The sequence below is a fragment of the Strix aluco genome, chromosome 7 (genome assembly GCF_031877795.1).
Source record: "Strix aluco isolate bStrAlu1 chromosome 7, bStrAlu1.hap1, whole genome shotgun sequence".
In the NCBI taxonomy this organism is placed as follows: Eukaryota; Metazoa; Chordata; class Aves; order Strigiformes; family Strigidae; genus Strix; species Strix aluco.
In genome coordinates, this window is record NC_133937.1 from 28,674,159 (window position 1) to 28,690,629 (window position 16,471).

General features: G+C 42.2%; 1 protein-coding gene across 1 annotated transcript in view; it reads left to right on the top strand.

Moving 5' to 3' along the window:
- The window catches only part of SORCS3 (sortilin related VPS10 domain containing receptor 3), a 304,161-nt gene that overhangs the window by 241,546 nt on the left and 46,144 nt on the right, over window positions 1-16,471 (top strand). The window contains exons 12-14 of the mRNA XM_074831647.1: window positions 3,556-3,632; window positions 3,741-3,832; window positions 8,472-8,579. Of these exons, the coding sequence (XP_074687748.1) occupies window positions 3,556-3,632; window positions 3,741-3,832; window positions 8,472-8,579 (277 nt within the window). The remainder of the gene's footprint in view (window positions 1-3,555; window positions 3,633-3,740; window positions 3,833-8,471; window positions 8,580-16,471) is intronic.

Sequence of the window (16,471 nt, forward strand, 5' to 3'; positions counted from 1 at the left end):
AACCACATTCAGAACTCCCACAGTTCTATGGGAGCTACTGGGCTAACAAAGTGCATTCTGAATGGCTGGTGCTATTGAAAGCTGGCTTCTGAAGCATGCAGGCTGTCCTGCCTTTTCACAGGGAGGCTTCTACATATGCTCAAATATGTCCAAATATCTTAACCATTCTTTCTAAGGCTCAATTTATCTACTTTGTCCTGTTCAGCCTAGTAGTGGCTTGCAAGTGTGTCATGTTAGCATATTGCCTATATGAATTTACACTCTTTCTTCCAACCATTTCCATTCTCATGTCCTTCTGTTCTTCCATGTGTCTGTCAGACTAAGCCAGAACCTGAGAGACAGGTTCCCTTCATGACATTTATATCTCAACAAGGGAAACACCATGTGATTTCCAGTTCACCGATCCAGGAGAAATGGAGCAAGATAATTTAGTTTAAACCTCCAGATCTTCCTATGCATAGCCAAGTGGAGTCATCACTTCTGGCAGGTCACACTTGCTAGATGGATGCTTAGGAGCAAGCCCTACTCATGATGCTGTGATTGCAGAGGCTTTTTTTCTTTAACCTTTTAGGAAGCAAATAGCAGACCAGTGAGATTCTAGGCATTGATCTAAATTGTTAGTAAATTAGGTTCTTTTCAAGCTGCCAGTGCATGGGATGAATGCTTTCCCAGTCTAACAATTAACCTTTAAATGGCAGAATATAATTTCTGCCTTACTGCTTTGTACAATAAAAAGCTTAACCTGTTGGGAATATACACATCTGTTTCCACTAACCAGTTTCACAACAGGAGCATCTTACCATGTTGGTGAATGTCTTCCAGGATAAGCACTGCAACTTATTCTCACAGGCATTGGCTGCTCAAACAATCTGTGTCTTACTCTTTGATTTACAGTGGTACATTTCCAGTGATGGTTGGAAACTCGGACTCTTGATATGGGGACAGAGGTTAGATTCTTGCAAAGGGAAGAATTATGTTTTAGCATCTAATTGTACAGCTGCCAAATGCTTTTGACTTCTTTGGGACTTAGTTATGTTTGGTGGGGTCTGAATCCATGGAGCTGAAAAAAACTAGATGAAGAGAATGAAGAAAATAATGGAATAAGTTTGCACAGGAAAACAAACAGAAAGAAGTGATAGCAACTGAATCTCACCTTTTTACTCTCTTTCCTTGCCACAGTCTGGAAATCCCTGTTTGGAAAGTTGTTTTTCCAGTTTTGATATTTAAAATAAGATGATACAAAACTTACGCTTCTGCCTCTAAGTCAGTTTCTAATTCTTGAGGGCTTCCACTCATGATAAGACACTGGGCTAAACAGACCTTTTGACTGACACACTAGATTTGTCCTTGTGAACCTGGATGTTCCTATAGACTGTCCTGTATGGTTGCCCACGGCAGGTTTTCCTTGTAGCTTCATCTGAAGCAGTTGGTCACTCTTGCCGGTGTCAAGGAAGAAGATTAGGTAGATGGGCAGTGTGACATTTTCTATATCCTGAGCACTTATGGAAAAGCCTTTCTTGAATGCTTCCCTGAGCCAGAGTTTTTATTTTTTGAAACAATGCTGTCACAACAATGTGGCTAGTTGGATTCCATGATGGTGACAGAGTGTCAACCTGCATCTGGGTTTTAATTTATCATTTTCCAGCATTAAATGTCAGAAATCTAATTAACATTTTCATTAGTGTGTTTTTATTATGCTCTTGTTGATGCTACAGATGTGTAAGAGTGCCACCTCTCCCTTTGCTATTTTTGAAGAAAAAATATTAGTTCTTCCTTCCTTCCATGGAAATTACACCTGCTTTAAAAAGCCTCATTTGGAAGGTACAAGAGTGGCTCGCTGGGTAAAGAATTCATGGGCTTTGAACAAAGAAGTCATGGGTTTGACCACAATATGGTGGCTGTGGGCCATTATCATTGGGAGGCCTTCTGATTTGTCCGTGTTACATCTGCCTGCTTCCTACGGGGCAGAGGTTCATACCACCAGAATCCCACCTAGCACTGATTGAAGGTACTGTTGGTAGACCAGCAGAAAAAACTGTTTCTGGATGACTGTGGTAGCTTTACCCTGAACCACTGGGTGCTTTGGGATGCGGGGAGGTGAAAACATATTAATTTAAAGCAGACCTGCATTGTTCAGTGAGCCTGGTGTTTCTGGCAATTTTAACTCTGGAAGCAGAAGCAAGATGCTGACCTTGGGGCAGTGTGGAGAATAAACTAGTAAGATCTATTCATTGCTTGTGCAATTTTTTCAGATATTGGACAACTTTCTCTTGCAACTATTGGTGGATGCTCAGAGGTTGCAGAGGGCTGGAGATTTAGTCCAAGTTCATTATTTACTCTGTATTAAGGTTTATCACTGTAACATTTGAGGTCCTCTCTGTCATCTCAGGTGAGGGACCTTGGAAAATGCCCTGTTTCAAGCTCTGAGGTAGTGTCTCCAAGTGGTGTTCTGCTTTGCTTTCTCTATGTATGGTTGAGGTTGATGTTTGAGCTTTTCATTGCATTGTTCTGATGTGTGGCATATCCATTCCCTAATACATGGTGAAGGCAGAGTAGTTCACCCTATAAGGCGGTCAACAGAACAGTTTCCATCATAATGGAAGTTACAAGATTAAAATTAAGAACCGTACCAAATAACCAGTAAGTTTAAACTCACAGTTTGGGACAGCTAGGTCAATGAGAACAATCAACATAGTCTAGAACGCTGTTCAGTCTGGTCTTTACCTCTCTGCTGCAAAATCATTTGACCCACCTTAATTTTCTGAACTGTTTCTGCCCCTAGGTGAGGTTCATATCTAAGCAAACAAGGTTTCCTTCAAGTGGAACTTATATTTCATTACATCATAGTTCTCATTAATTGCAAACCATTCGTAAACCCAGGAAGAAGCTTTGTTTATTTGACTGCAGGTTCTGAGATCAGTTATGTGTTTGAGAATTTTGACAGAATCTTGAGTAGACTTTCTAGCCCCATAATCATAGGTTTCAGTGGGGCCTGGGTTTCACCTTTAAACTCAGCTGTATGAGTAACTTCCCTTTGAATGCTCTCCTTTACACAAAAATTAGAAACAAAGGTAATTACCTTATCCTTAACAAAGACTGGCAGATCACAGAAATGCAACTCACCAGCCAGAGCACAAAGACTACAAGTTCAGAGAAAAATGTATATGGAATGAAATACCCGGTAGCTGGGGACAGTGGCCACTATTCTGCTGCCATTCTGATGATTTTTATGCACCAAATGGGCATGGGGTTTCACATGCAGATTTTTGAGTATTAGGTCCTTGACTAGAATAAGCTTGCCTTTAGTGGCTTGCAATTATGGACAATGCTATCTGTTGGGAAAATAAGCCAACAATACTGTTTCTCCCCAGTGTCAGTTTGCAAATGGCACAGCTTTTGTAAGTGAATGTTGCCACCTGACCATGGTGTTGTTTTTAGATGAAAATAGAATCAAGAACAGCAAAAAAGCACTGGTTGGGCCAAGTAATTTTGGTTTCTTGGAAAACTGTAGTTCTGTGTTCATCCTTACAAGAATGTCTGACACTTATGTTGCAGGCAATATTGGCTCTGAGCTCTCCTACACTGATGTTGGCGTGTTCATCTCTCCTGATGGTGGAAATTCCTGGAGACAGGTATGTTTTGCAGAGTGAAGGAAAGCATGGAGCCTTTTGCTATTCTTCTTCTGAGTCTTCCCTTCCCAGTGTAGTGGAGCACTCATGCAGTACCTAATTTGTTTGCAGATCTTTGAGGAGGAATACAACGTGTGGTTTCTGGACTGGGGAGGGACACTAGTGGCCATGAAACACACATCAGTGCCCATCCGGCACATGTGGTAAGGAAACTTGTTACTTTGAGAAGATTTCCTGTTGTGGATAAGCTGACAGTTGTGCTAATATCTTTTGCATCACCTGGTCAACATCTGCTAGTGTCGACAAAATAAGCAAATGAGATCATTCTTATCTGTGTTTTACCATCATGTTAGTTCTGATGATAAATATAATGATTATTGTACCATTTTATAAATATAATGGCTTTATAAATGGCTCTATACATAATCACACACACATATATGAGTTATTCTTTGCACTAGTAATGTACTATGAGACTTCAAGTGAGGTTGCTTTCCCACAGACATGTATATACTGAGTGAGAAGTCATCCTTTGTGCTACAGATATTTCTGAGATGATGTGTGTCTCATTTCTGCTTTTTCTTTACAGAATTTAGTGTTAAACAGGTAAGACAGATAGAGGGAGGGAGAGGGCAGTAGGTGTTGGTAAGGACAATAAAGATATGTTGCTAATGTCACTGTCTCCTATAGGATTTCACTGTCAATTTCCAGAGTTACAGTGGTGGCAACTGAATAGAGTTGGAGGCAGAATAGGGCAAAATGATTTCTCAGCTGAAGATACTGTTTTGCTATAAATGGGTTATAATACTCTAAGCACTAAAGATGCCGCTCAAAATTATCCTCTCCTTAGCCTTTGCCCCTCTCACTCCCGCACCAGCTAAGCATTGGAGAGAGGCATTCTGAAATTCAGAACTAACCTTGTTTACAGAAAATGTGTGTATTAGCATCACCTTCAGTCTCTGGTCTTGAGTGGAAGAGGGGCATGGCTAATGGACTGACCTACCCAGCTTCTAATGTTGTTTAAAAGTGAATCAGTTAGAAATAGCCTTCAGAGACAAGATTTGTGTTCCTGTCTGCAAGATTGAGTTGTCTCTCAGCTTGATGGTGCTAAGCACATGTCTATCTCATGCTTTTCAGGCGGAAGAGGAAATGTGGCCTTCAGTCAAATAGAAAAAGAAAGCAATGGTGTTTGGCAGCAGTGATGAGGTGTTAAGGTCTCCTCTACCTGAGTCATTATTGTACAAAATCCTTCAGTTAAATTACAGTCATTCAGAAGCTAGAGACCTCAAGACAGGCTGTCTTTACCCATCACAAGCTTAATGTTCCAGAGATGTACCTTAAGAACATTAATGGCTACTTTTTCAATATGAAAAGCTTCTGGACTTAATATTCCTGCCCTGACAGATGACTCTGGGATGACTGCAACATAGATTTCTGTTAAAGTCTGAATATGTTGCATCTGAGCACATTTCTTTACCACCTGAGCTAAAGAAATGATTACTTTAGTTTTGGTGTGATAGTGGATGGTTAACCACAGGATGTATTGGCTCATATTCCAAAGGCTTTGTAATTTTTCTAGGATAGGGGCACCACGTGTTCTCTATGAGGTCTGTGCCTCCATGTGGGATTGCAAGCAAGTCATTATATGCAAAGTGAGGGCTGCAATCTTTGTCTTGCTTTTTAGTGTTCAGGAAACAGGTTGTTTGTTTTATCATAAGGAAGCCTGTTGCAGTCGTAACTTAATATACATAGCCATACTGAGACAGGGTCAGAGGTTAGTCTAGGCAAGCATCCTCTTGCCAACAGCCTCCGTAACTGGACATATAGAGGAGAGTAGTAACAGGGTAGACCCACAATGATGCTTCCAGCAGACTTCAGCTTTCTGTCTGTGGTTAGAATGTGTTGTTGTGTCACTAGAAACATTTGCCTCTGATAGATAACTCAGTCATGACTATACCTGAAGTGCCCTCAGGAAAGAGGACATCAAGACCATGTTGAAGTCTTTACACCAAACCAGGTATGAGCCAAGGCAGGAGAAGTGTGTGATAGCCAAGGGTAGGTGTCACCAGCAGTAAGTACACCAGGCTGTGGCAAGTTTTGCTCTGGAAGAGTGAAAGGTGAGCCATTTACTAAAAGAGCTGTAGATCATGTATTAACAATTTATTACTATATTATTCAACGCAGGTGTAACTGTTTTAATTGTATCTTACCTTGTGAAGGCTCTTTGGACATAAAAAGCACACTACATACAAGTGCCTGTGCTTAGACTCTGGGAAAGATTTGCTTACAGGCTGACTTTCCATAGCAGCTGAGAGCCCAGTTCACCTTTGTTTAGTTTGCAGAGGTTCCTTTCAGATGTTCTCCTTTCCACTGAGTCTCATGAAATGGCATTGTGCAGTGCTATGAGTGCCCCACCCACTCTATTAAATGAGTAGTGAATTAGAGCTGTTATCAAGAAGGTCCAACAGGTTTCCTCCAAAATTGTACCCTTAGGGGCTTTGGAATTTGGTTCATATTGCCTCAGTAGGCACCTGTTTTATGGGCAGGAGTGGAATAGATTAAAGGGTACATGTATATCTATTAGTTCTCAGGCTGAGACATTGTACAATAAGGTTCATCCTGGAGAAAAGAGGGCCGGGTAATTGAAAAACCAAGAGAACTTTAGCTAAGCTAATGAAGCATGCTGTTCCCCAGAAATTGAAATGCTATTTAGATAAATCAGCATGCAAGCAGAACAGCATACAAATGTACAGGTATATGGGAAGATACATACATTTAAATAAATAGATTTAGGGCAGATAAGCTTTTTGTATGCTGTTGTACTCCCAGCTTTCTGTCTTCGGTCTATAGTCAGCTTCCTAATCTGGAAGATGTGCATTGTGAGACAGTTAAAGGTATTTTGCTAGGTGCTGTGAGAAGCAGATACTTAGGGAATGGTGACTGCAAGCCTTGGCACATTAGACATCTGAGGTTGGTGTAAGCTGTTGTTTACAATGCATATTACACTGGCCTCCTGGTCCTTTGGTAGCATCTCAGATAGTGTCCCCGATGCTGCCTACTTGGAGTGGGGAGGATTCAGTTCCCAGCAAGGCGCTCTCAGACAGATCCAGGTGCAGATCAGATGCATGTACACATGCACACACGTGCATGCATCCCACCCAAACTTTCCTCTCCTAGAAAATAGGGCAAGCTTCTTTTTTAATCTTACTTTAAAATGAGAAGTCTTTCCTGCTATTCAGAGAAGTAGTTTGTGCCATGATTGTCTCTTTGGTAATGTCCATCGAGGGTAATCTGTTAGCCTTCACAGCACAGGTACCTCACAGAATTACAGAGAACTCTAACAACCCTGCTGGGAGAGGATCAAATAATTTTATAGCCAGTAAACCTTTGCGCTTCTCTGTTTGTTCTTCCTTTGCTGGTATAATTTGGAGCGGAAATTCCAAGCAGAAATTGTGTGGAGAGTCTGGGGGCAGAGAGAAACTTGGTTGTTTTTAGAACTGTTCGTGGGCAGCAGCTCTGGGAGCTGGATGCTGACAACCTGCAGGTTGTCTGTCTTTCCTGCAGCTGGGTGTGCACACCCTCCTCTGGCTGTTTTCTGTGGTGTTGTCGGCACAGGCTATCGAGGTGACATGAGGACTGGTAGATCACTGAGGGCTGGGAATCTGAGAGCCCACTGAGGTCCCTGGCACAGTAGGGCAGGATCTCACAGCCAGGGCCCATCCTACCACCCCAGCTAGGAGCAGGGCAGCCCCAGCCCTGGGTGTCAGACAGCTCACGGGGAACAGGGACAGGCCGAGGCCAGGCTGGGACATCAGCCTGGGTGTCAGGCCCATGGCCAGGCAAGGCTGTGTCAGAGCTGGTGTCAAAGGGGCTCCTGAGCCATGGATGGGGTGGGGGAAATCCATGAGGGAGGCTGGGAAGTGGCACTAAAGGCAGAGGCCACCGGAGTCCTGACCCAGTTTGTCTGCTGGTGTAGTCTGTTAGCCTGTTCATTCACTTATTCCTTTGCAGTTGTCAAGAGATAGATAGGTTGCTGGGGTGTAGCTAAGAGCGGGTTGGCTAACCCTCCTCTGCTAATCTAAAAGCCTGCTGTACTAACTCTAATTCAACCAAGACCTTATCAGCTGGGTTAGGATACATGTGCTCTTTGATAAAAGCAGAAAGTGAGGTGCACAGTGGTTGTGGCTGGGGACAGATGATCAAAAACCACTGAATGACCATGGCTTGTCACTGACAGTGTGAACACTCTCAGCCTCTAAGAAGGAAAATGCCTTAATTTTAACCAGCATACAACTTTGCTCAGAACTGTAACAGGCAAAGAGCACCCACACTGTGGCTCGGTTTGGCCTCCTTCCTCTACCGCTCTGTAAAATGGAGACTACCTCTGAGATAGTATGCAAAAAAATATTAATAGGGCTAGAGAGAGCTAATGTAGCTAATGCCATATGGCATTGATACACGCATGTGTGGAAATGTCCCATGGCGTTGACAGCAATAATCATGCATTCAGGCCAGGGCTGCTTATGCTCAGTGATGCCTCATGTGAGGTGCTGTTGGAGGTCCAGAAACAGGACTTGGCAATGCCTCTTGATCCCTTGAGGTCTGATGTACAGCTGGAGCAAGTATATCCATGTCTTTATTGCCAGTGTTTATACTTTTTAAGACTTTGATCTTTCAGAGTACACCAAGAGCATGAATTAGTGGGCTGGGAAATGGCAAAGATTGGTGCTTGTCTATAAATCTAGCTGCTGGAGCTTGCAGACCTTAGCCAACATTTAATTGCTGCAGTTGCTCTAGAGTAAGTCGTCTTATGTGTATAAATCTTGTCTGCTTCTATCCCAGGGTGAGTTTTGATGAGGGAAGATCCTGGAGTAAATACAGTTTCACATCAACACCACTTTTTGTGGATGGATCCCTTGTAGACCCTGGCATAGAGACCCAGATAATGACGTAAGTATAGCAGCTCTTAACTTTTTTAAAATGTGATGTCAGAAGGGATGCATGGAGATCCCCAAGTGCATGGTGAGCCTCATGGTGTGTAGCACAGCATTGTGTAGCTACACATGTGGTATTTCATGAAGGCATGGTGCTGTTTTGTGGTTTTTGCTGATGGTCACAGACCCAGGTGGAGAGTCCATGCATCATGTGGCAAACAGATGCCCTGATCTATAGTTGGCAACAGTCTGTCTTGGAGTAAGAGCTTGGACTAGTGACATCCAGAGGTCCCTTCTCATAAATTGCTGCGATTGTGTTTCTTGGATCTGATGGCCCAGGGACTGCAGTGCTCTTCAGAAGCCCAGAGATCTTTATGGTTGCACCTAATGTCAGTTCTGCCCTTGCTCCGGTTGTGCAGCTTGACTGTCTTTTTGAGATTGCTGTTGTTTGGGGATATATGAATATCCCCAAACCTTGTTGCTTGATATCTGCATTGTGGACTGTATGTCTGGTTTTAGCTCAAGCAAAAGGTGCTCTCAGTGTGCAAATGCAGAGCTGAGCTCAGAACAACCTTCCTGGTCTGGGATGTAGTATGCTATGATTCACCCATGCCATGGAAAGAAGAGACTGGCTTAGCACTGAAGGTGCTTGGACCTTCTTCCTCCCAAGAGTACTGAAGCACCGGGTAAGGCTGGTGGAATTGGTGGAGTACTATTGGCCCAAGAACAGGTCAGGATCTGAGTTTAACCACTAGGGGAGAGAGGGAACTTTTTAAATTCAAAGGAATCTTTGAAAAGTCATCCGACCTCTTGCACAATGCAGATCAGAGCACTCTGCTCTGAGATTCTGAACAAAGCAAGGACTAGATGCACTGACTTTGTTGCTTGAAAAAGATCAAAAAGCAAGGTGGCTAAGATGCCTTAGACTGAGGCATGACTGAGAAGCATATCTGCAGTGGCATGAAGGAGTGCTTATGGTTAATCACATCAGACACTGTTGCAGCACTCCAACTCAGGCAGGAGATATACTGTGAATGTCGCCTTGCAGTTAGTTTGCGTTTCCTGCACCTGCACCTGAAGTTCCTGCATATTTTTGCTACTTGCAAGAGAAAAGAGATTCAGGCCCAGTATATTTTCTTCTAGGCTTCAGTCCATCTGCCCACTTACGTGGCAGAAATGTGTAGGTGGATCTCATTGCTGGTGTCACAGGTAGTGACAGACTGAGAGTAGACTGCTGGGTATGCTTGTCATCAGTTTCTGAGGAAGCTTGGATCAGATAACAGTTGTGTTTCTTGCACATTTCTGCTAGTGATTTGAATTTATTCCAACTGGATTGTGTGATTTGTGTTGGTATACCTTTGAAAAACCAGACTGACATCAGCCTTACACAAACAGAAGTGACTGTGTGGTGAGGAGTGGTCTGTACTTGCAGTTGAGCTCACCTTAGCTGTACAAAAGGAGCTGGGGGGAAATCCTCTTCTGGCAAAGGGTTATTTGAGCTGGCTTCTTTGCCATCTACACCATGACAAAAGAAGTGTGTAGGTGCTGTAGTTGTGGGAGGATCAGGAAGGTGTAGCCAATTCCTGTATAGCCCATCTGTATCACCTGTGCTAGTGTCCTAGGAAGGCCAGGCTAAGTAATCATGGTTGTTCTTTATGCCTATAAAGCATAGGAGTGGCACCCTTGTTTCCCAAACCGTGCTGGGGCAGGATGAGGCAGCCTCTGTGTCTGTCACAGACATCTGTTGAGATTTTATTGCAGTAGAGGTGGTATCAATTCTGATAGGGTTGCTAGTTTTTTCTTCACTCCAAAACTGTGCCTTGGCTTTGGCTTTTTCCTCATGAAAGTAAGTGCTTGTTTGTGTAGAAGAATATATCTGTTCATCTGCTACCTTTCTATCTGCAAATACTGCCCCTATTTTTGCAAAGAGCAAAACACAACAGCATATGATATACCTGTGAGCCTTTTCATAAGACTGCTGTGAGAATCCTGTTGGGGAAATACATGCCAATCCTCAGCTAAAGATTAGAGCCTGCATTCTGTTCAGTCTACACATCCTTCTACAAATGCAGCAATAATGTGTCACTTTCGGTGTTGGTTAATATGGTGTTTTTCTGTGAAATTCTTTGTGCAGTGCACAATGTGTATCACTTTCCAACCACACACACATGCAGACACACACACACATACACGTGAAGAGAGATGGATCTGAGCTCAAATAAATCTACACATCAGCACCTTCATTGAAATCAATGGAGCTAATCAGTTGCAACTAGCTATGGATTTAGCCCATTTACTTTATAAATCAATGCAGTTTTCTTTTGAGATGAAACATGCATTTTAAATCTAAGGTTATTGTTACTTACATTTTTGTAGTCTTCTGATGGAGAATGTAGGAAGTGAGTTACCTTGCTGAATATTGTGTATCAGCTTTGTTGAGAGCTAGCTCTTTTTCTTTTGAAATCTTGGCAGGTGTATTATTATTGCTATTGTTATTGTTTTTATTATTACTGTCATCATTAGCAATTTTGAAAACTATTCTTAATAGTCTATAAAAGCCATACAAAGAAATTTCACATGATACTTGCCATAAATGTTTAGAGAAATTCCTATCCACAGCATTAAAGGAACGGAGGAGGAAAGAACCCATTTATAAAGCCTGTATGCAAACCATTTCTATGCAGACCACTTAAGTATTTCTCACAATGAGAATTTTAGTGAACTCATCTGTAAGGGCAGTGTAGGATCATGCTGAGCTTGTCGAAGCTTTGGCTGAGAAGAAATCAATGCCTTTCTATTGCTACTGGCCATCCTCTGAGCAAAGATAACACATGGTGGTTGGAGGTACATGGAATTTGTGTTTGCAGGTAGAAATCCCAGTGATTTCAAGAAGCTGATGAGAGGAGCACAACGGTTTGGGATTAACATCCCCCAGCTGACGATGGGATCAGTGGGAGCTCGTAGAGTAGAAGCAGAGCTGAGGCAGAGAGACTAAGACTGTGTTTATGTTTGTGTACCATCAAACTGGGTAGGTTAGGGTCTTTTAAAGATTTGTCTTTCATCCTGGAAAGTACAAGATAGTTCATCTAGTGGTCTCGGCTAATTCCTGTTAGGAAAAATTTCTTCCATTAATTTGTATCAAAGTGGTCTTGTTAAACTACTTCCAAAAAATAATATTCTGAGGGAAATGTGTATTAAATAGTCATTATAGTCCAACTATTATTAATGTATTGCATTATTAACAATATTATCATAATGCTATCTTATTAAAATCAGTATATCAGTAGAATGACTATTATTCCCAACCTTCATTTTGTGGCACATCCTGTGAGGGGCTCTCTGGGCTGTAGGAAGCAGCAACAGTTTTAGCACATGATTTCACACCACTTCATGGCTATTATGTGAGCAGTTGCAGTATCTGTACTGTACAAGCATCCTAGGTGTTCTGGATCTTCTGTGTTTTGTGCTGTGTATACATGTCTTAAGACAGTCCTAAAGAACTTATCAATATGGTAAAATCTGTAGATTTGCATGTAGGGGCATTATATGATTCTGAATATCTTAGTGTACTTTGAATTGGGAACAGCTTTTAGTGGGGAATGGGACAAGATGTCTTGCAGATGTCTGTTCCAACCTAAATTATTCTATGATTTTTTTATTTCATGGTGCGAGTTATTTCCTTACAAGCATAGCTAAGTGGGATCTGCTAAGAATATAGCTTTGTAGTACCATGAGACTGTGTGAGCTGGTCTAACTTAGAGCTACTGCCTAACCCACTCTCCCTTCCTCCATTCCTGGCTGATCATCCACTTCTGCAGTTCCTTTCACTGTTGTTTTGACACTCATGTCATCTGACAAGATAGTCAGTTCAGCTCCCTTAGTGTCACAGCACTTCAAGAGGTGTGTACCAAAGCACATTGCAGTGTTTGGTGCAGGTGTGAGGAAAGCAGCTGTAGAAAACAAAAGGTCTTTAGAAAATAATGCGTAAGGGCTATGCGTTAGGCAGGCTCTTAGGTGACCTAATGAATGCCTGGAAAGCACTAGTCTTTTTGAAATCTGCAGTTTTCTAACTTCTGTCCTGTAGCCCTCACTGGCGACTAGTATATCTTCTAATGATTTCATGTTCTAATGGGTCAGATCTAACATTTCTGTGTTGACAAGCTGTAGGCACAGCATGTTACTTGCCTGAGGTTGTCCACCAGGGAAAAGGAATCAGATTGTATTCTCCTTCTAGTTGGTTGTGATACATCCAAACAGAAGCAGTATTTGCTCTAGAGAGTTGCTATTCTGTACCATTCAAATCAGAGACAAGATGTTTTTGTGGGTCCAGAGAAGGGCTTTATGTTGTTCCAGCTCTGACTCATAATTATTATGACTGCCACTTCATCTCCTGTGCTAAGCACCTCTCCAAACCTGCATAAAGAGAAATAACCTTTTTACTTCACAGCCCTGCAGAGCTTTGCTATCATTTTAGTAGACTCATTATATGTGTGTGTGTGTGTGTGCAGACACTCATTTATAGATGGGGATCATTAAGTTTGTCTGTGCTGATAAATATATATCTATGTAGACACACCCACATGTGTGTATATTAATATGTATGTTTCTATGTATGTATACTTAATGATCCATATATAACTGTGTATGCATCATTGAGCGTTAATATTTTCAGTGAGAGGATTTAATACAAGCTGGTCTCCAAAATTGCTGTGACTGCTGCCCTTGTCTATGTGTATGTTAGAAAATGTTCCTGGTTGTAAATGAATAGGTTATGAGCCCTGGCCCTCATTTACCTGGTCATGCAGCTTTACCAGAGATGAAGTGGGAGCATTTATCTTCTAGGAGACCCACAAAATTACTGGCAATCCATCACTGGGTGGCAGAAGAGTGGGGCAGAATGAATAAATAATTGAGAAATGTTGGATGTAAGATGGATGCCGGGAAAGGTTTGAGGTGAGAAAGAGAGCATTAAGAGCACAGACCATACTGAGTCAGACCAGAGTTCCCTCTAGCTCAGTTCCATGCTCCAACAGTAGCAAGTAGAGGATGCTAAAAATATATATTTAAAAAAAAAATTATTCTCTTGCTCACTTTTCTCATTTACAGAGCTTTACAAATAAGGGACCATCTTGGCCAAACATTTTATTCTTTGTATTTCTAAGACATTCATTATTTTTTTCTATTTTTTGAGGGTTTTTCCCTTAAATCCCTTTAAAAATTCAGCAGTCACATTATCATGTGGCTAGGAGTTCCATGAGTTAATTCTTATTCTGAAGAACTGACTGCCTTGTGGAAGACATCATCAAAGTAAGTACAGGTATGAAGGCAACATGAACAGATTCTGATTAGCACTCAACAGATCTTCAGGAGATTGAGTATGAGAGAGGGGCAACAGCTCCCAGGTCCAAGCTCCCACTGAGTTCAAAATTACATGGGAGCCAAGAGTCATTTTCCTGTCACTTTCTGATAAGGTGATTATCATCTTTCATCTTTAAGCCAGGCAACATTCGCTGCCTTCTGCTCAAGTCTTGCTGTCACATTTAAAAGCTGATACAAGAAAGAAAATTACAAGCTGACACAATGTCCTTGAAAATTTCTGCCCCTTTGCTTAGGGGTAGGGAGCTGTGGATCTGCCACCTCTGAGTGGTGGTGCTGAGAAAAGTAAGGTGAAAGCAGTAAGGTGAAAGCAGAGAGGTGATAGAAAATAATGCCTTTGCTGCAATGTGGTCAGGGGAATTGGCCCCCTCTCTGCTGGGCCAGCCTTCACCCTTGGTAGCTGGCACCCCTAAAAAGAGAAAGAAGCTGTCTGAAAAAAACATATTTTCTTCTGCAACTTCTGCTGCTGCTAAGCTCAAGAGAGGATTTGGTGAAGAGGGAATCTGGAGGAAAGATTTCACCAGATGTCTGTAGAAAGCTAAATCCAACTTGCAGCTTCCAGCAGAAGAGCTCGTGTGTGGGGGTGACTGTGGTGAAGGATTCTGAACTCTATCCTTATTTATCTTTACGTCTTTCGGGACCCAGGCCAGCCTTTGCATTCTCTCAGGCCTGCCAAAACTGTGGGGCTTTTGAAAGATTGGAGGGCAGATTTCAAAACTTGGTTTATCCAAGTTGTGTAGGTACCATTAGATACCTAGAAAGGACTGGTAGGTTTTACTTCTTGTCCCCATTGTGGTTTTATCTCACACTTTAGTCTTCCTTTCTTTTTATGTTTATTGCAATATCTCTTTGTGGTGCAACCGGCTTTATTACTGGCTATGGATTTTACTGCAAGGCTCTGATATGTCCTTGTGAGTTCATTGCACTGTCCTCATTCATGGGACTGTGCAAACTGCAGTGTGTAAACCTACATAAGGACTCTTCATGAGGATCCATGAAATTAAAATGAATCTATGAAAATAATGATTTCACACAGGAAGAAAAGTAAAATTTAGAACTTGATCTGAGAACAAAAATTACAAATATAATTATTAAGTTAGGAAATCAAAATGATTGAGACGATATTGGCATTTGCTATAGTGAACTGCATTCCTGTATCATCTGATCTAATTTCAAAACCTTCTGGAAGTAATGAATAGCTGGGACTTTGTGAGAAAATTATCAATCTGCTAATGCCATCAAGTGACTTTACAATGGACAAGAAAATGTGTGTTATAGGAATTCCCATTTTGTCCCAGCAGATGATCACTTTATACCCTGGAGTAAGACAGTTGATTACCCGTATCATTATCTTCGTTTGCAAGACTTAAAAATATTATTACTGATCACGGATTAATCAATGTCACTTCCTCCTCCCATCTCTCCCTGCCAGAGGAGTATTCTATTTGTTCGTCTTTGGATTGCTGCATGAATTCACCTAAACATCCCACAGAGGCACAATATTGATTGTGTGGCTGATACCTGCAGTATGAGCTGAGGTCTTTCTGTGGCACTTGAATAGACAAATCAGATGATGAGAACAACTGCTTAGAGTAATCTTTCTCAGACAGTATTGTGTGATTTATTGGGCCTTAGAAGAGGATGTCTGTGGCCTGAGATCAGTTCCCAGAAGTTGTGCCATGTACTCGAAGATTCCTGGCAGAAGCTGTAACACATGGAGAAGGCATTGGGCTTTGTGGCATGTATTGTCTGGCTTTGGCTTTCTGGGGCAAACATTACTCTCATTGGAGTCAAGTGCTATTTGTGGACAGTATTATGCTAAAGAAATCAGCATTGTTTGTTGTATTCCGCAGGTAGGGAAATTGAGGCAGAATGAGGGACATGCCCGTGGTCAGCCACTCAGCAGACTGTCATGGGGAGATCTTGGCATTAAATCAGGTCTCCTGAGTCCCAGATAAGTACCCCACTGTGCAGATTTTTCCCATTCCTCAGGGGGAAGGAGGTGCGGAGTCATGTCTGTAATGCTCAGACAAGGTGGATGGAAAAGTAAGCATGTGCAGGGAAGAGGACTAGAAAAAGGTGTGATGGCTGAAAGTTTTGTTCACTGAAGTGAATAAAAAAAGCCTTACAGAAGGAGCCAGTATGAGCAGCAGGCTGATACATGATTTCTTTTCCTTAAGTAAAAGGACAAGGTTTGCCTGATGACAATACAACCCAGATTTTCTCATCTAGAGGCTAATATGCTTTGTTTTGTGTGCTTTTAAGTAAGGACAGATGGATTATAGGTCCTGTGCTGTCATCCTGCTAGCAGCTGGGCTGGGTTGTAGGAAGCACTCAGGCCTGGTGTGGGGTGCACAGTCGGGGTAGGGTGCTGTGCACACATACGTTCCTCAGTTTTTCACCTTTCCATTAGAGCAAGCCATGAAATATTCTGGTGCCCTGATCCCACCAGCCCTCAGGGGACTGAGAAACCATATGGCCTCAGCACCTTTTCAGCTCAGCCTGGCCTTGATCCTGTGCAGGGCAGAGGGT